Source organism: Saccopteryx bilineata, chromosome 9 (genome assembly GCF_036850765.1).
Source record: "Saccopteryx bilineata isolate mSacBil1 chromosome 9, mSacBil1_pri_phased_curated, whole genome shotgun sequence".
Taxonomy (NCBI): domain Eukaryota; kingdom Metazoa; phylum Chordata; class Mammalia; order Chiroptera; family Emballonuridae; genus Saccopteryx; species Saccopteryx bilineata.
This window is the reverse complement of record NC_089498.1, coordinates 44,797,311-44,817,426: the sequence shown is the minus strand read 5'-3', so window position 1 is coordinate 44,817,426 and position 20,116 is coordinate 44,797,311. Positions and strand designations below refer to the sequence as shown.

General features: G+C 49.4%; 1 protein-coding gene across 4 annotated transcripts in view; it reads right to left on the bottom strand.

Moving 5' to 3' along the window:
* Positions 1–20,116, bottom strand: part of RYR1 (ryanodine receptor 1) — a 130,739-nt gene that overhangs the window by 91,775 nt on the left and 18,848 nt on the right. For all 4 annotated transcript variants that reach the window (XM_066243110.1, XM_066243113.1, XM_066243112.1 and 1 more), the window contains exons 17-31: positions 19,515–19,648; positions 18,792–19,033; positions 18,202–18,394; positions 17,004–17,220; positions 15,526–15,630; positions 15,195–15,298; positions 14,634–14,717; positions 13,589–13,896; positions 12,585–12,787; positions 11,513–11,687; positions 11,142–11,350; positions 4,041–4,435; positions 2,988–3,120; positions 1,615–1,775; positions 991–1,156 (exon numbers count right to left, since the gene is read on the bottom strand). In XM_066243110.1, coding sequence (XP_066099207.1) covers positions 991–1,156; positions 1,615–1,775; positions 2,988–3,120; positions 4,041–4,435; positions 11,142–11,350; positions 11,513–11,687; positions 12,585–12,787; positions 13,589–13,896; positions 14,634–14,717; positions 15,195–15,298; positions 15,526–15,630; positions 17,004–17,220; positions 18,202–18,394; positions 18,792–19,033; positions 19,515–19,648 — 2,829 coding nt within the window. The remainder of the gene's footprint in view (positions 1–990; positions 1,157–1,614; positions 1,776–2,987; positions 3,121–4,040; positions 4,436–11,141; positions 11,351–11,512; positions 11,688–12,584; positions 12,788–13,588; positions 13,897–14,633; positions 14,718–15,194; positions 15,299–15,525; positions 15,631–17,003; positions 17,221–18,201; positions 18,395–18,791; positions 19,034–19,514; positions 19,649–20,116) is intronic.

Below are 20,116 nucleotides of genomic sequence, written 5' to 3'. Positions count from 1 at the left end.
AATTACTAGGATTTTTTAAAGGTGGTATTGGTATTGTGGTTATGCTTCTTTAAAGACGCCTTTTTAGAGATATATCCTGAAAATAGATAAAAACCATATGATGTCTGGGATCTCTTTCAAAGTCATCCAGGTGGGCCAGGCCTGTGGTGGAACATTGGAGCATTGACCTGGAATGCTGAGGTTGCTGGTTCGAAACCCTGGGCTTGCCTGGTCAAGGCACATAAGACAATGAACAACTGAAGTGAAGCAACTATGAGTTGATACTTCTGACTCCCCCCACTTGTCTCTCTCCTCTATTTTTAAAGTCAATAAATAAATTTTTTTTTAAAATGTCATCTGGTGAGTGTGGAAGTGAAGGTGGATGGGGGGTAGGGACAAAGGCAGACTGGCTGTGAGGCTACAATAGCTGAGGCTGCGTAATGAGGGCATGGAGGGTTATTATGCTATTCTATATTTGCACATTTTTGAAGTTCTCTACTTAAAATTAAGTTTTATAAAATGCAACTTAGATGGATTAATGGGTGTATAGGAGAACAAATATTTTATATATTCACTGTAGTAAAACATGGATGGTAGATTCTTGGCAGTGGGTATATGGGTGTTCACTGTACATTTCCTTTTAATTTTGCAGTATACTTGAAATTTTTCATGATAAAATATTGAGAAGGAAAACCTTACTTTAGGATTCTGGCCCACCAACGGTGTTCTGTGACTGAAGAAAATGTGGCGACTGGTGGCACCCAGCCTAATAGGGAATATGGACCTCTCTCTAAGGTCAAGGCTATGCTCCGTCTCCTTTCTGGACCTCAGTTCAATAGGTGGTTCAACTAGGTGGTCTCCTGGGGCCTCCCAGCTTCGGCCTGTCTTGAGAACAGACTAGATGCTTTGTCCCGTCTTCCTAAGGTCTGGCCTCCAGGGATGTCTGGGAGGTTTTCCCAGGATGCTGGGACATGAGGACGCTATTGCCAAGCTGCAGAGGTCTGGGCTCACCTGGAAAAAGGTGTTGCTCTCTTTGCCATTGGCTGTAAAGGTCATTAGGCCAGTGGCCAAGTCCACCAGGCAGCCAATGACAAGGTCCATGTGGCTGATCCGGCCTTGCTGCCCGGAGCTCACAAAGTCGCCACCCCACACCATGTAGCAGTTGCTGCACTTGAGGCTGGAGGAGACAGGGATGGTCAGTGCACAGGTCCTCAGCCAAGGCACTCTGGGCCCCAGGCACCCCTTCCCCAGTCTCCTAGCATACCATTCTAGGGGGCTCATTCCCAAATCTCCACCACTTACAGACCTGAGCACTGACACCTCTTCCCCAGCCCCTGAGCCGCTCGGAGCTAGAATTCTTAGAGGCTGCTGGGATGTCATGGAAGGAGGAGAAGGAAGGGAAGCATGGAGGAGAGAAAGAGAAAGAAGGTAGCATAGAAAGAAGAGGGAAAAATGAAAAAGGAGGAGTACACAGAAAAGGAAAAATGGAAAAAGGAGAGGAGGAGGAAAAGGCAGAGCAGGAGCCATTGGAAGAAAATAAACAGGAAGAGAGGAGAAAAAGTAGCAGGGAAGCTTCTGAGCCAGGTGCCCAGCACTGACCTCCCACCTCCCATAGTCCCTACCCCTGCCCCGCACCTTCTGTGGACGTTGCCTTGTTCATCCCCCATGGTCACTGTCACTGCCCGGACCTTGCTGAGGTCGAAGTTCATGTCGTGCTGGTGGTAGTCGGGGGTGACCCAGCCCACCCACACGCAGCTGGGCTCCTGGCCAGCGAAGACCCTCACGGAGTAATAGTACTGGAGAGCCAAAGGGGAGACCAGTGGTTAGTCTATGAAAATGGTGACACAGGGCTTCCCTGGTACTCTGAGTGGGCTTCCCTGGATTATCAGTGTCTTCTGGGAGTTTAACAAGAAGTTGCCAGGCTCTGGCCAGTTGGCTCAGTGGTAGAGCACTGGCCTGGCATGTGGAAGTCCCAGGTTCAATTCCCAGCCAGTGCACATGAGAAGCACCCATCTTTTTCTCCACACTTCCCCCTCTCCTTCCTCTCTCTCTCTCTCTCTCTCTCTCTCTCCCCTTCCCACAGCCAAGGCTCCATTGGAGCAAAGTTGGCCCAGGCGCTGAGGATGGCTCCATGGCCTCCGCCTCAGGTGCTAGAATGGCTCTGGTTGCAATGAAGCAATGCCCCAGAGGGGCAGAGCATCGCCCCCTCATGGGCTTGCCAGGTGGATCTGGTCGGGCGCATGCAGGAGTCTGTCTCTCTGCCTCTCACTTCAGGGAAAAAAAAAAAAAAGAAGTTGCTAGATTTGAGAACTCCTGGGTCCATGTCTCTCTGTTTCTGTGTCCACTGATGTATTTTTTAAAAAGATTTTATTTATCCATTTTAGAGAGGAGAGAGAGAGAGAGATAGGGAGAAGGGGGGAGGAGCAGGAAGCATCAACTCCCATATGTGCCTTTACCAGGCAAGCCCAGGATTTTAAACCAGTGACCTCAGCATTCTAGGCTGTCACTTTATCCACTGCGCCACCACAGGTCAGGCCTACTGATTTATTTCTTAATTTGGGAATCCTTTGGGACTATTTTGTGATACCCCCAAATATGGGTCTCTCTTCAAGTTACAACAAAATTATAAATAAATAATGGCTAACAAATGGCTCACTGATTAGTTCACAAATTAACTCACTTAATCCTTATAATTACCATCAAGTGAGTACAATTTTTATCCCCATCTTACTGATGGGAAAACCATAGAGCAGTGCTGTGACTTATCCAAGTGGCATGCAGGTCACCCATGATCCTAACATTAGACTGTTTGTCTCCAAAAATATTCCAGATTTGGGGAGCCCCCAAACTGTATTAAAATAATTGTGAACTTTTGTTCCCAGGAATACATTAGAATAACTTAAATGTGGATATATTGAGGTGTTCTCATGTATGGGCAGTTACTGGGGATCACAGCATAAAATTCTAAAATCTGAGGGGTTTCTGAAATGGAAGGTCCCAGTTCAGACCGTGGTGGTGTTGAGGATGATCTCAGGGTCATCACGGTCATCAGCAGGTACCACCTCTCGAGGGAGTCGGGGCAGAGTGGGGGTGGCTGGTGGCTGGGTCATCATGGCAGCCTTCTTGGCCTTGAATAAGAACCTGGTGGTGGGAGAAGTGGCATAAGGCCCAACTCTCAAGCCCCGCCCTCCAGCCCTCCCAACCACCACATTCATGCCCCCCACATCTGTCCTAACTACATCTTGTTTCTCATACCCAAGGCCTTGCCTCTAGAAGGATAGAATTCCCAACAGTGCCAGCCCAGTCCATTCTGAAGGTGCTCTGCTGTGTGCTTGTGGATGCTGGCTGACACAAATTTAGAGGTGCCTCTGAACTTTGGGGTATACAGTGGTCCCCAAAGCCTGCATTTCTCATATGGGTGTTAAAGGAATTTGGGAAAGGACAGTTCTTCATGTGTGGCATTGTCTTGTACACTGAAAGCAAGTAGAATCCTTGGAAATCCCAGCCGTAGCACCCCAAAAACTGTCATAACCCAAATCTTCCATCATTTCCAAATATACCAAAAAGACACAGAACTACAGCCTATTGTAAACCACTGCCATGGTTGGTGGGATTGCATTTCAATTCAAGTTGAATGCCTTTGGAGGGTGTTCCTTGAAATAGTTTTTGGGGGTATACTTAAGACACAGAAATGACCCTACTTTAGAAGACCACTGATGCTCACTGGGATACCTTCAAGTATAGTCAACTCTGCCAGGACACCGAGGCCCTCCCTTTAGTGTCCATTGTGAATGAAGCTCATTGGGTGAAGTACTTTGAGGCACACCAGGTACCCCAGGGATAGTGGAGTTCTCCACATATAGTGGGGTACCCCAATTTTATATTCTCATGGAAATTAGAGCTTACTAGGAAAATAATCATAGGATCCTTCAGTATTCTGACTCACTTAGCATATATGGAAACACCTTGGGGTACAATGGCATCTCCTGAGTCATTAATGTTGCCAATTAACTGGGGGTTCCAGGACAGACCCAGGCCCTACCCTGCCCACCTTGACTCACCCTCTCTTCTTGTTCTTCTCTGTGGTAGCATCCTTCTCATTTTCCGCCCTGACAGGCTGGGCCTCTACCCCAGCCTGGGGGGTGCCTCCGGGTGCCCCCTCCTTGGCAGTTCCCTCTTTGCCCCCCTCAGCCTCGCCCCAGCGCCCAGCTGAGCGGCGCAGGTTTTCATAGTCAGTGTCGGGCTCTGCTGCCCGGGCCTCATCCTCAGGAGGGGGCTGCAGGCCGGGGGAGGCCAGAGGGGTGGCCCCTGCGGTGCAGCGGAAGTGCTGGTGGAACTGTACTGGGAGGCTCAGTCGAAGAAAGAGCATCTCCACTAGACTGTTCTGGGAGCCCCAGGTGCGGTGGGTCAAGCGCAAGCAGGGGGGCGTATCCACAGTGCCGTCCACACGAGCCACCTGGAAAGGGGGGCAGGAAACACTGAGCCTGATGGGTGAGCTTGGCCATTGGTCCTAAACCTGGTTACACACTGAGCCACCTGTAGGCTTTAGAGCACCTGTGTGAGAGTCAGCCCAAGGAGTCCGTTCCTCTGGGTGGATGAACTCCCCATGGGGCACACAGCTTGACCATGGGGTGCAGTCAGCCCTCTGTCAGCCTTTGTCAGGGCACCTGATACAGTGGTAGCCCTGGTCAGACACTAGGATTACTTAGGGAGCTTTCAAAACCTATCTTATACACAGGTCTTACTCCAGATCAAGTCATTCATCCATCCATCTATCCTTCCACCCCCCACTCTCGGTCCACTCATCCATTCAATCCATCCACCTGTCCATGCATCTATCCATCCCACAGTTATTTACTAAGCCCTGTTCCAGGTTCTGGGAGCATGGCAGGGAACACAACAAAGGCCTTGCCATCCTGGTCTCTCAGGGAGATCTCTTGGGGAAAATAGTCCAGAAGGGTCAGAGTTTTGTAAAGGCTATCCAGAAAATTTTTTGTTACACTTACATGTGGAAACATAACACTCAGAAAAGTGCACACATCATGAGTGCACAGCACATTGAGTTTTCAGAGTAAACACACCTGTGTGCCCAGCACCCAGAGGAGAAACAGGGCACAACCGAGCCCTGGGAGCCCCCACAGTGCCTTTTTAGTCACTACCCCCTCAAGGATCATGAAGGGCTCTGATGAGGGAAATGCACCGACCTGGCCTAAATAAGGGAGAGAAGCTGCTAGATACACAGATGCCTGCCTTGTGCGCTCCAACTACAGACTCAAAGTTTTCTGGTTAAGTTCAGAGAGAAAGAGATAAGAATCCTGCAATAAGTGTACTGAACTCCACACTCTGCTTAATATAATATACTCTACTGTACAGAATGCAGTGTATAATTTTTGTCTACAGTTAAGATCTAAAAGATGTGTCCCGGTTCCACATTTAATTGCACATGTGAGCTTTGCTGCTGTTATGGTATAAACACTATATATAATAGGATTTTAAATAAATTATAGGCCCTGGCTGGTGGCTCAGTGGATAGAGCATCAGCCCAGTGTTTGGACATCCAGGTTTGATTCACGGTCAGGGCACACAGGAGAAGCAACCATCTGCTTCTCACCCTCTCCTTTTCCCCCCTTCTCTCCCTCTTCCCCTTCTGTAGCCAGTGGCTTGATTGGTTCGAGCATTGGCCCTGGGTGCTGAGGATAGCTCACTTGGTCCGAGAGCATTGACATCAGGCACTAAAAATAGCTCAGTACTTGAGCATCGGCCCTAGATGGGGTTGTTGGGTGGATCCTGGTTGGGGTGCTTGCGGGTGTCTGTCTCACTATCTCCCCTTCTCTCACTTAGAAAGAAGAAAATAAAAAAGAAAGAAAGAAAGAGAGAGAAGTTATATTAAGTTATATTATAGTTCAGGAGTAGTCAACCTTTTTATACCTACTGCCCACTTTTGTATCTCTGTTAGTAAAATTTTCTAACCGCCCACTGGTTCCACAGTAATGGTGATTTATAAAGTAGGGAAGTAACTTTACTTTATAAAATTTATAAAGCAGAGTTACAGCAAGTTAAAGCATATAATAACTACTTACCAAGTACTTTATGTCAAATTTTTGCTAAGTTTGGCAGAACAAATCTTTACAAAACAACTTACTATAGTTAAATCTATCTTTTTATTTATACTTTGGTTTCTCCGCTACCGCCCACCATGAAAGCTAAAACACCCACTAGTGGGCGGTAGGGACCAGGTTGACTACCATTGTTAGAGTTCATAAAATGAAAAATTAAACCCATAAGAGAAATGTTTAAATGATTATACTTATGTTTACATTAGACATTACTGGGACATCAGATACTGATATTCAAGAAAACCCAATTTTCTCTTTCTTTTGGTTTACTGATTTTATTTAATTTCCATTATGCTATTTTGAATAATCAAAACATTATAATCTCATAATTTAAAAAATTAATCATACTTGAGAACAGCCTGGCCAGGTGGTGGATAGAGCATCAGCCTGGGATGCTGAGGACCCAGGTTCAAAATCCCTGAGGTCACCGGCTTGAGCATGGGATCATAGACATAAGCCCATGGTTGCTGGCTTGAGCTCAAGGTGGCTGGCTTGAGCCAGGGGTCACTGACTCAGCTGGAGCCCCCAGTCAAGGCACATATGAGAAAGCAATCAATGAACAACTTAAGTGCCACAACTATGAGTTGATGCTTCTCGCCTCTTTCCATTCCTGTCTGTCTATCCCTGTCTATCCCTCTCTCTCTCTCTCTCTCTCTCTCTTTCTCTCTCTCTCTTACACACACACACACACAAATAAAGAAAGAAAGAAAGAAAGAAGAAGAGGAAGAAGAACAACAACAACAAAAATAAGTTTTCCGGATACTCCATAAACAATTGGAGCAGTTACTTTTTTTGATGCTCCTCCCAAGTTGACTTCCTCAAGGACTAACTGCTGAGACAGACCTCTGTTCTGACCAGTCAAAGAATTCACCCCAAACTGTGTAACAAAGATTGGCTGTCCCAGACTGTCTGCAGGGTCTTCTTTCTCTCCCCTTTCTTATAAATCCTATTTAGACTTTGCTCCTTGACAACAGTCTGCTAACCTCTCCCTCCTGTGATTTGTGTGCAAAGTAACTAAATGTCTGAGTTATCCTTTCATAGTAATACCCTCCTGATATACTACAGTGCAGAATTAGCTTTGCCTGTTCTTGGACTTTCTACAAATGGGACTCCACAGCATGTATTCTTCTGTGTCTGCCTCTTTCACTCTACATTATGTCTGTGAGATTTGTCCACATGTTGTATGTATACTAGTTTAATCATTCTCACTACTGTCTAGCATTCTGTTCTTTGTGTTGACAACACCATTGGCAGTGGCAGGAATTGGGAATTTCACAGCTACTCTGTGATCCTCTCCTGTACTAGCCACCTCTCTGGTCTATCTGCCTCCACTTCACCTCCTATAGTCCACTGTCAATAGGAACGTTTCCAAAACTCAAATTTAAACTGGACATTTCCCTGCTTAAAACCCTTCCATTTTTACCTAATCTTAAAATGCCTTCCCATAGCCTGTCCAGGCAGTGGTGCAATTGATAGAGCATTGGTCTGAGATGCTGAGGACCCAGGCTCAAAACTCTGAGGTTGCCGGCTTGAGTGTGGGCTCATAGACATGACCCCTATGGTCACTGGCTTGAACCCAAAGGTTGGTGACTTGAAGCCCAAGGTCACTGGTTTGAACCCAAGGTTGCTTGCTGGCAAGCTGGTAGGCTCTGTCTTAACCACAGAGTCAAAGTTTACATAATCAATAATAAGATGCAGTGACATCAAGTGCCTTCTGACAGCTTACACAACTTTGCTGCTGTAAAATTCCTGCCAAATACTCAGAACCTGAACCCAAACATGAGAAAACATCTAACAAAACCAAGCTGAGAGGCCTTGGCCGGTTGGCTCAGTGGTAGAGCGTCGGCCTGGCGTGCGGAGGACCCGGGTTCGATTCCCGGCCAGGGCACATAGGAGAAGCGCCCATTTGCTTCTCCACCACCCCTTCCTTCCTCTCTGTCTCTCTCTTCCCCTCCTGCAGCCAAGGCTCCATTGGAGCAAAGATGGCCCGGGCGCTGGGGATGGCTCCTTGGCCTCTGCCCTAGGCGCTAGAGTGGCTCTGGTCGCAGCAGAGCAACGCCCCTGAGGGGCAGAGCACCACCCCCTGGTGGGCAGAGCCTCGCCCCTGGTGGGCGTGCCGGGTGGATCCCGGTCGGGCGCATGCGGGAGTCTGTCTGACTGTCTCTCCCCGTTTCCAGCTTCAGGAGAAAAAAAACAAACAAACAAAAAACAAGCTGAGAGACATTCCGCAAAATAACTGGCCTGTACACTTCAAAAATATCACTGTCATGAAAGACAAAGAAAAACTCAGGATCATTCTACTTTAAGACTAAAAACACATAACAACTAAATGCAACATGTAACGCTGATTGATACTAAACAAGAAAAATTAAAAGGGATATTATAGCCACAATTTACTATTTTTTCTTTCTTTTTCCAAGAGAGAGGAAGAGAGATAGACTCCCTCATGTACCCCAACTGGGATCCACCCAGAAACCCCCATCTGGGGCCAATGCTCTGCCCATCTGGGGCTGTGCTTGCAACCAAACTATTTTTAGCACCTGAGGAGAGACTCCACCAAGCCATCCTCAGTGCCTGGGCCAATGTGCTCAAACTAATGGAGCCACAGCTGTGGAAGGGGAAGAGAGACAGAGAGAAGGGGGAGGGGAAAGGGTGGAGAAGCAGATGGTCACTTCTCCTGTGTGCCCTGACCGGGAATTGAACCTGGGACATCCATACACCAGCCGACACTCTACCACTAAGCCAGGGCCCACAATTTACAAATTTTGACTATGAACTGCAAGTTAAGATTGTCCATATCAACGGTTTTTGTATTTTTAGCTAGAGAAAGTGAGAGTGAAAGGAGAGAGACGGACAAGGGAGATGAGAAGCATCTTGACTGGAGAAGCATCTTGAACCCTTGCTCAAGGAAGGGACCTTGGGCTTGAGGCCCATGACCTTTGAGCTCAAGCCAGCGACCATGGGGTCACATCTATGATCTACTCAAACTGACCTCAGGTTTCAAACCTGGGTCTTCAGTGTCCTAGGTCAATGCTCTATTCACTGTGCTACTAGGAGTGGAAATGGCTCTGCAGAAAATGGATGCCATGGCCAAACCAGACTGTGTCATCACTTCTGATAGCAAAATCCTCACCATAAAAACTAAGCATACGTTGAAGATGACACAGTTCTCATGTAACATGAAAGAGAAGTATGAAGAAACTACAGCTGATGGCAGAAAAATTCAGACCATCTGCAACTTTATAAACTGTGCATCAGTTCAACATCAAGAGTGTGATGGGAAGGAAAGCACAATAAAGAGGATTAGAAGGTGGGAAATTAGTGGTGGACTGCATCATGAACAAGATCACCTATAGTTGGGTCTATGAAAAAGTAGAGTAGGCCCTGGCCAGTTGGCTCAGCGATAGAGTGTCAGCCAGGTGTGTGGAGGTCCTCAGCTCAATTCCCAGTCAGGCCACACAGTAGAAGCAACCATCTGCTTCTCTACCCCTTCCCCTCCCCTTTCTCTCTCTCTTCCCCTCCTGCAGCCAAGGCTTGATTGGTTCAAGCAAGTTGGTCCCGGGTGTTGAAGATGGCTCCATGGCCTCACCTCAGGTGCTAAAATAGCTCAGTTGCTGAGCAACGGAGTAGTACCCCAGATGGGCAGAGCATTGCCCAGTACAGGACTTGCCAGGTGGATCCCACTGGAGTGCATGTGGGAGTCTGTCTCTCTGCCTCCCTGCCTTTCACTTAATTTTATTTACTTTTATTTTTTTTGTATTTTTCTGAAGCTGGAAACCGGGAGAGACAGTCAGACAGACTCCCACATGCGCCCGACCGGGATCCACCCGGCACGCCCACCAGGGGCGACGCTCTGCCCACCAGGGGGCGATGCTCTGCCCCTCCGGGGGGTCGCTCTGCCGCTACCAGAGCCACTCCAGCGCCTGGGGCAGAGGCCAAGGAGCCATCCCTAGCGCCCAGGCCATCTTTGCTCCAATGGAGCCTTGGCTGCGGGAGGGGAAGAGAGAGACAGAGAGGAAGGAGAGGGGGAGGGGTGGAGAAGCAAATGAGTGCTTCTCCTATGTGCCCTGGCCGGGAATCGAACCCGGGTCCCCCGCACACCAGGCCGACGCTCTACCGCTGAGCCAACCGGCCAGGGCCCTTTCACTTAATTTTAAAAAAAGGGTAGAGTAAAAATTCCACCATCCTTCTGGCCAGGAATTAGCTGTGAGGATAGACAAACTCAGTTCAATGAGCAAATCTCACCAAGCTTTTTTTTTCTTTACTGTGTTTAGTTATCTTTATCACAGACATTTTACATGCAGCTATTTCTGAGTATTGTTTTAATTAGAATCAACCTTTTTGTTAGTAAGTAAATGTGTTTATGCTATTACAAAGGAAAAGAAAGAAAGGGAGATTATGTGAGAGGAGAGAAAGATCTGAACATGGCCATGGATGGGAAAACTGAGGCTCAGGAGGAGACAGTCATATGCTCAATGTTAGAAGGCCACATAGCAGCTAATAGGCCAACTTTAGGTCTCTCTGATTCTAAAGTTGAACCTCAGTCATACAGAATTCAAGTTCTTATTGGATTGAGAGAAGATATATCACTTTGGTTGATGAGGGGTATTTATAGTGAGAGTCTGACCTGATTTCAACCTTGGAAAAGATTGAATGCTCAGATTAATGAAGAGATACAAACAAACAAAAGCTCCAGATAACAATTAGTAAAGAAGGTGCCAAAATGTACTCAAGGATTTATATTTCTTTAAAGCTTATTCTATGATCAGATAGTTATAAGGATTGCAAATTTCCATTGGGGTCACTTAATCCAGCATCCCCTTACTCCTTCCCCTGTTTTATAGGGAAGGTACCTGGATCTCAGAAAGGTTGTGGTTTGCCGAGGTTACAACCTACAAGGCAGCCTTGGTAGCTCATTACCCCTGACACCCGCTCTACATGGTTTGTGGGCTAACACAGAAGGAAAGGAGAAACTCAGGGAACAGAATTGTGGAAGAATGAGGTCTGGAAGCAGATCAGAGGGTATTGAGTGGGGTCAGTTCTCACCTCATAGTGGGGGTGCTCAAGGGGCACAGCCTCAAACTGGGGAAGGCTTTTGCTGAACCAGGTGGTTACCGGGCGCTGCATGTTGATAGCAAATGGCTCAAAGCCTTCCTGGAGACCGCAGATGGCAAAGAACCGCAGCGAGCTCACATCCTGGCCCAAGTTCAGGTGACCCACCTGGCCAGGACCCAAGCTGCAGACAGGCAAGAAGCCTAGTGGGAGGGAACAGGTGGGCATAAGTGAGATAGGTAGGCAGGGCAGGGGCCCATGGGAAGGAGATAAAGTGGAAGGAAGGGATGGAAGAGTGGGAGGCTAGAGGGAGCAGTGTAGGGTCAGGTCAGACAGGAGAATACCAGAAAGGGGTCTGTCCTTACCATCTCCAATCTCAATATCCCGGAAGGCTGTTTCAGAACCTGAATCAGACATGAGGACTTCCCCATTGAGCGTGAAGATAATGGTGTTCTCTGTGAGGTCGATCATGCAGCCCACAACATCACCTGGCTGCCAAGGACGCCCAAATGGTTCACTGCCCAAGTGCCAGCGCTGGCCCTGTGAGGAGGTGAGGGGAAGATGTGGCATGGGAGAGACACACAAAGAAATGGAGACAAGAAAGCAAGGAGAGACATGTAAAGATTCCCAGGCACGGTGTCAGGTCAGGGCATGCGGGACAGAACAGGGGTCACCCTCACAGTGTCTCCCATCTTTCCTCACATTTGTAATCACAATCCTCGGAATGTGAGGGACAGGGTTTCATGCTTTTGCTTCCTATTAATCTCTGTATCTCATCCCTTCTGCTTGGGTTCTCTATTGTGTCCGTGGCTGGGGCTGGGGTTATGCAGACCACCAAGGTGGTAGTGGGGGTTTGGGGGCAGCAGCAAGTGGAGGGATGGAAAGGAAAAAAGAAACCTGTCAGTGTACCACATACAAGCTCATATATACCCAGTGTGCCCTTGAAATAGGTAAACAGATAACGAGATGAATGGGAAGCAGGGTGTATGGCTGGATGGAAGAATGAAATGAAAGTCACATAGACATGGTTGATGCAGGGAAGGAAGGAAGATTAGACAGACAAGTAGATAAATGGATAGTTGGATGGTTGGGTGGGTGGGTAAATAGATGAACTCACAGATGTACACGTTAAATTATTGAATAGATGGAACGGTAAATGAAATTGTAAACTGATTAAGTAGGTGAGTGGCTGAACTAAATAGGTGGAAAATGGATGTTTACGTGATTACCTGGACAGATGAGTAGATGGATGGGTAGTTGGACTTGTGGATGGATGGATGGATGGATGGATGGATGGATGGATGGATGGATTAGTGGTAAGGTAGATGCAGGGATGGGTAGACAGATTGGGGCACAGACAGAGGCAGGGTTGGAAGGATTGAGCTGTGGGAGGGAATAGAGGGCCTGGCAGAGTAGAGACCAGGGAATAATACCCACGCGGTGCCCATTGAAGACATAGGCCAGGTCATCAGCTCCTAACTCCACATCAGGCCGCAGCTCAGGCCTTGCCCAGCCCACTCGCATTTCGCCCGTAGTGACTGCCTCAAACTCGAAGTACCAGCGGCCACTCTGCACTGCATAGGATTTCTCTGCCCGGAAGATGCGCACCCGATCCCAACGAGACTGGCTCTCCACCAGACCTACAAATGGCACCAGGCAGAGTCAGAGGGGCTGGGTGGGGAGTGGATCCAAAGACACCAAGAGGTTGGTGGGAAAGACCAGAGAAGGTAAGGCTGGGGGAAGAGGGACAATTTCTTGATATTAGGAGAGAAGAATTGAGAAACCTCAGATTAGTCAGAGAGTAAGTGAGACTCCTCCCCTATTGTTTTTAGCAGTCAGAACTCACAGAGAAAAGATATTGAGAGAGACATAGAGGGAGAAAGTCAGGTCAGTCATGGCCATGGCCTGGGGTTAAGATTCAAGATTAAGGTTGATGTTTGGAACCAAGTGTTGAGAGCTGGATCCAAAAAAGGAAGTCAGAGTCAGAGAGGAGATAGAAATTGGGGTTGTGGTCAGGGGTTGAGAAATTAAAGGTTGGGGACTACAGCCAGGGTTAGGGGTCAGGGCTGGTATTAAGGGTCAGTAGTGGGTCAGGGGTCAAGTTAGGGGTAGAGGTTAGAGACTCTCTCAGACCTTGGTTAGGCGGCTCCATGTTGTAGCTATGGTCCAGAGATTAGGGGTTCAGGCCCATAGCTGGGGGTCAGGGATTAGAGTCTGGGGTCTGTATTCACCGGGCTCCTGGTTGAGTGGCTCAGCGTTTTAGCCATAGCCCAGGTAGAGACTGAGCTAGGTCAAGGTCAGTGGTTAAGATCGGGTTCAGGGTCGGAGTCAGAGTATGTGTCAGGGTTGGGGGGAGGGGTGTTGTGGATGTACCCCATACAGGGGCTGGGTTGGCTCAGAGATCGAGGTCAGGGTCAGGGGCTCTGGAGGTCAGCACTCACTGGGCTCCTGGTCAGGCGGCTCAATGTTGTAGCCGTAGCCCAGCAAGGTGCGCACAGCCTGGCAGAGGCTGTCCCGGTTGCTGCGCTTGGTGGCCTCATCCAACAGGCGGTACGGCACGAGGCGAGGGTTTCGGCGTGCGGGGATGTCCTGCACGGCGCTGTAGCTCCAGCCCTGGGCCACACGGTCTCGGGCCCACACGTTGTGCCCATTCTCCGCCAGCCGGTCCACCAGTGTCGTCTGTGCTGGCGTTAGCCGCACGTGGCTCAGGTCTAGTGGTGCCGGCTTGTACCCGTTGCTCATCATGTACCTGCGTGTGGTGGTGCCAGTGAAGAGGCCACACCTCCACTCTGGGCTCTGCAATGGGGTCCCTGACTCTGAACTGACCCTTGTTCCCAGGATCCCAGGGGGTGAGTCTGGGAATTTCTGACCTTTGATCTCTGATATTAGGGTTCTATGACTCCCTGAATAATCTTGGAGATACCTGACCTCTGACCCCAGAATCCTGTGACCCTAGGAAAGGCTTTGATTTCACTGACTTCTGGCTTCTGTGACTCCCTTATCTTGATTCTCATCTCTGATCCTAGAATGCTCTTACCTCTCACCGCTAGCTTTGAGAAATGACCCTAGGACCCTATTGCTCCAGACTCCTAGCTTGGGAGCCTTTGACTGTTGACCCCCGGCCTCTATCCCCAGGATATCTCACCTATAATTTTAGGATTCCTTACTTACAACTCCAACAACTTCTCACCTCCTTCCATTGATTCCTGGCTTCTAACTTACAAATACAATCTCTGCTCTTTCACTTTCCTGCCTTCATGGCAGAGCCTGACCCTGGGGCTCAACATGCTCCCATTCTCCCTCTGGAACTCCTAACTCTGCAACCTTGACACCTACCAAGACCCTCACCACTGACTCCAGAACCCTGGCCCCTGACCCTGTGACCTTCACTGTAGCCCATGGCCCTTTCTTCTCTGACCCCAGCCTCCCCACAAAACCCAGCCCCCAACTCTATTTCTCAGATGGGAGCCAGGCTGCCACACTCACGTCTTGGGCAGTTTTGTCTTTTTCAGGTTGTCTTCTGCCTTCTCATCTGCCATGCCCACATGGCAGCCCAGCGCCAGCAGAGTCCTGAGGGGGGCAGGGGTACAGGGTCAGCCCATTCAGCCCCTGCCCCTGGTCCCTATGCCACAACCTCTGTTGCCTCAGTCTCTAGGTCTCCAGCTCTTTCCATACCTTTTTCCTAGATTCCTGGGTGTCTTTGTCCCCACTCTCTGCCTTGGTCTCTGACTTTCTGACTCCTGTCTTACCCTGTTTCTGTCACTGTATCTCTTTGACTGGGTCCATTTTTTCCTGTCTGCTTCTTTCCGTCTCTTCCTGCATTTCTCTCTCTCTCTCTCATTGACCATCATGCTTTCTGCTTCTCACTTTCTTGCTCGGTGTCAGTCTCTGCCTCACAAGCCTACCCCCACCCCCACCCCCGTCTCTTTTGTCATCTTCTCTCTCTCTCTTGTTCTCTCTCTCAGTCTCTGTCCCCCTCTCCCTGTCTCTCCTTGCCCCCCACACCAGCAGTCAGGCCCAAGCCCTGCTCCACAGTAACCCCCTCACTTGAGTGTCTCTCCCGACATCTGCAGGTTATAATTCCTCTCAGGCTCTGGTAGGCTATGGAAGTTCACAAGACATGGGTGCAGCCTCCTATTGTCATCCCGAACCTGGAGAAACCTCAGGGTCAAGTTCTCGGTTCCCTTTCCCTTCCGCCAACACTCCCAGACTGCGATCCCTGACCTCCCGCCCTTAGTTCTGCCACTGGGAACCCAAGGACACTCCCTCACCCCATGCCCTAAAGGTCCTTCCCCCAACCAATGGCCTGCCCCAATAGTGAGACATGTCCCCTCCCAAGCCCCAGCAAGTCTAGCCTGATGTTGTAGGTAGTCCTCACCGGGCCATAGGTCCAGCCCTGCTCAATGCGAGTCAGTGCCCAGAGTTCATGGATGTTCTCTGCCAGCTTCTCCCGAATACGCTCCAGATGGGGAGGCAGGACGATCTGGGCAGAAGATATTCATGAGGCCCTGAATTTCCTCCAGCTTACACCGTGAACCCTCCTCCAGAGAACATGTCCAAGCTCTGGACAGTCCTCCAGCACGCTCTGACCTTTTCTGCTATTTTCAGCCTTGCTCCCCATCACCTCGCCCTGACTCCAGGACTGACACCAGCCAAGTAAGGATTTGCCAACGTCAAAATTAAGGGATTATCTGGGAATGGGTCTGTCTCTTCCACATCCCGGAAGCTCCATGAAGACAAAACCTGGGCTTCCTAAGTCTCTGCCATGTTCCTAGGCCTGCCCAGCCCAGAGCCAGGCCCAAAGGAGTTCAGGAAATGTTAGTTGGATGAATGGATAAGTGTCTTTCTTCCTCTGCACAGGGAGGATTTGAACAATACTTATCTCATAATATCTCACAAAGATTCAGAAAAATTGCTTCCATAAACTATTAAATGTTATATAGTTTATTTAAATGTCTGACACATGGTAAGTGCTTAATAAATATTTATATTGTTGCTGTTCTGCAAGCAGGAGATAATGGTTGAACCAAGGTGGGGGGTATGGGGAGGAGAGCAGAGGGGTGGAGGGATGTCCGGGAGGCTGAGTGGACAGCCCATGAGACTGACTGAGAGGCTGCGGGGCAGGGAAGGGAGACATCAGGAGGGAGGCCTAGGGCTCTGGCCTGGCTAGAGAGGGATGGCAAGTTTATCCCTGAAACAATATTACTACTACTGCTAACAGAAACTGTATTGAGTACTTACTATTTACTCAGGACTGTGCTAAGCACTTTGCATACATTAAGTCATCTAATCTTCACAACAATGCTATGAGGTAGATTCTATTGTTATCCCCTTTTCCCAGATGAGGAAACGGAAGAACAGAGAGGTGAAGCCAAATACCCATGGTGACATACTGAAAATCAAATACTTGTGGTCAGTCTCTTAAACACGACTTAAATCCCCTCCTATAGGGACATGCTTGGGAGGAAGGTGGGAAGTTCAGGTTGGCAGAAGAGTAGTGGGAATAGCCTAGAATAGAAGAGGAGCCCCAAAAATTGTAGTGGATAAGGTCACAGGCTTTGTCATCACGCTGCCTGCCTGGGCTCAAATCAGCTGTGTGATACGCAACAGACTGCTTAACCTGTCTGGGATTCTATTTCCTTAACTGTAACTTGGGAGCAATAATAGTTCTTTCCTTAGGGGGCTATAGTGAGGACACCCTAAACCTGGAAGTCTGCCTTGAGAGAGTCTTTTGCCTTTCTCTGCTTCAGTTTCCTTCTCTATTAAACAAGGTTCCCAACTTCCAGCTCAGCTCCCCACCTTCTTAACTCCAAAGGGAGTCTGCCTCCCAGGGAAACCCTGCAGGACAGGCAATACCTGGGCAGTGTCCACGGGGCAGGGCACGAAGTCGGTGTGTGAGAGGCAGCGGCTTGGGCCCACCAGGTGGGGGCCCTGGGGCCCCTCCCGCCGATATTCCTTGATGGGTTCCAGATGGAGACGCTCCTGTGGGAGCACAGCCTCATGGCATGGGGCATAGCCAGGCGGGGGGAGGAACTTGAATTCACCATGTCGGCCACCAAGGAGGAACCGCACCCTGGGTGGGAGAGCATGGTCACTGGTGGGGCAGTTCACAGGGGAGAACCTGTGCTCAGTGGGAGTAAGGGAGCAATCCTAGGACTGGTGGAAGGTTCTGGAGAGACCTGAGGTCACTGGGCAGTCATCACTGGGTGATGAAGGTTATTTAGGAGTCAGAAAGGATATTCTAAGGTCAAAGAGAATGTCTGAGGTCAATGGGAATAATTGAGAAGTCAAAGAAGGAAAGTGTGGGGTCATTGCAGAGTTAATCTAAGGTCACAGAAGATCCCTGTGAGGAGCTGGGTCCATAGAACATTTGGGGACATGGGAAGGTTTGAGGGAGACCAGGAAGGTCATATGGGAGTCACTGAGAATCTGGTGTAATTTTAAGATAACCATAATTGCCACTGAATGGTAATTGGGAATTCATTCGCAGAGCTTGGGGGTCATTGGAAAAGACTAAGTTATTGAGAGGTCTTTGAAATACCTGGGGTCATTGAGGGGTCAGTGGGAGACTTTGGAGCCATTGGAAGATTATTGAGAAATGATGGAGTTACTGAGAAGTTTTTAAGAGTATGGAGTCATTAGGAGAATCAAAGATCATTCGGGGGTTATTAAAAGGTTTGAGGGTCATTAGAAGATAATTATCATATTGTGGAGTCATTTGGAGGTCCCTGGAATCACATAGAGTCATTGGGACAGTCTGAGGTAATTTAAGAGGTAACCAGGAGAGTCTGAAGTTTTTAGAAGGTCACTGTGAAATTTTGGGGACACTTGAAGGTCACCGGAAGAACATGGAGTTGGGGAGAAGTTGTGGTCATTGGGAGGACACTGAAAGTGTCTGGGGTCATGTAGAGGTCACTGGAACCTTCACATAGGGGTCTGACCAGTCAGTCCTGAGGGTGGGCTGCTAGGTCCTGGCCTCATAGCAGGCTTGGGGAAGCTGTCTCAGGACAGTCCCAGGTTTGGGACTGGCAAGGGGGCAGGGGCAAGTTCTTACTTAACACCAGCTGAGAAACTGACAACAGGGAAGAAGAGCCCATTGAGGTTGAAGGCCTCGAAGACACCCTGCACGGGGCAGCCATTGATGCGGAAGGAGATAGATGGAACGCTGAGGTCTAAGCAGCAGCTGACCACGTCCTCCGGGGCCAGGAGGTGCTGTCCTGGGGAAGTCACCGGGCGTGCCACGTGTCCTGCATCAGGGTCACCGGAAAGGGGTCAGAAGTCAAAGGTCTCATGGGACCAATGACCTCAAGAGACAAGAGGCAGATATTAGAGGATCCTATGGGGTTTGGATCCTGGAAACCCTAAGGTCAAGTGTTTCCACAGAGGGCCCTGTAGCTCTGTAATCAGGGGCAGAGGTCAAGGCTCCCTTAAGGTTAGGATCCTGAAAGCTGTGGGGTCAGAAATTAAAGCCCATCTAAAGTTAGGATGCCCTAGAGTTAGGGTCTTGATAAATGAGGAGTAAGGGATCAAAACTTTGCTCGTTTGGGGGTCAGGATCCTAAGAACCCTAAGGTGTGTGGTTAGAGGCTTGGAAACTCTGGGGTCAATGGTCAGGGTTGGTTATCCCCTAGAAGAGTTCAGATACCTGTCCAGAGATGCAGCCCGTCAAAGCCGTAGGAATAGAGGTCATCGCCAACCCCGTTGCCGCCCCAGCCCTCGCCACCCCCAGGGTAAGGACTGTAGCCCTCAGTGAGGGCCCAGCCCACCCGCAGGTGGGTGGCCTGAGCTGTCAGGAATGGAATCACTTCGTCCACCATCACTTCAAAGTACCATTTGCCGTACTGTGTGGAGCCCTCTGCTCGGCCCACAAAGATGTTGGGGCGGATGCTACAGGAAAAAATGGGACAGGAGAGAGGGATGAAGGGGAGGTGGAGAGGAGAGCCAAGTTATTGCAGGGGTGGAGGGAGAAGGAGAGGGAGAGACAGACAGACAGATGTATACACACAAAAAACAGGCAGAGGCATGAAGGTAGAGAATAAGAAACAGCAACCAAAGGAGAAAAAGCAGAGACAGACACAGATAGAGAGACACCAAAGACAGAGAAGAGAGAGATAAGAGACAAGGGAAAAGAGATGGAGGAGGAATAGCGAGAAACAGAAACAGAGTGAGAGAAAGGAGCAGACAGGGGCAGAAATGGAGCAGGGAGAAAGGACAAGAGTGGGGAGCCACGTGAGCTGGGAAAAGAGCAGACATCTGTGAGGGCCAGGTGTCCAGTGTGGGGTGGGAGACGGAGGAAGGGACGCCGCATGGAGCAGAGTCTCTGAGTCAGGGTGAGGTCAGGCTAGGGTTCAGGGGTTAGGGGTCAGACCTGGTGACATAGTTGATGAGGTTTGTCTGCAGCAGAAGCTCACGGCCAGGGAGCAAGTTCTCAGTAATGAGATCTTGGTTGGAACGCACGGCCACACCATTACACACGCACAGGGAACACAGCACGTCCAGCACCTGGAGGTCAATGTCAGAGGTCAGGATGCAGGGGCACCGAAGCAGGGATCCACGGGAGGCCCTGAGTAGGAAGCTAGAAGTAAAGGATGGTGTGCTAGGGCAGGAGATGGGGATTCTGACTGAGAGGAGGCGGAGAAAGTGGGAGGTCAGGGGTCACAGAGAAAGGTAAAGGTCAAAGAGACCTGACCAAAGGGTCAGGTGAGAGGGTAGGGGCCATGTGAGATGGGATAAAGCATCAGCAATGTAAGAAATGAGAGACTAAAGTAAGAAGTTAGGGGGAAAAAGTTAGAAGGAAGAAGTCAGAGGAAGAGTGAAAGGGTCAGGGCAGTGAGAGAGCACAGGAGTCAGGAGGAGATTTGAGATCAGCAGTAGTTGGCTCTGGCCAGTTGGCTCAGTGGGTAAAGCATCAGCCTGGTGTGTGGACATCTTGGGTTCAATCTCTGGTCAAGGCACACATGAGAAGTGACC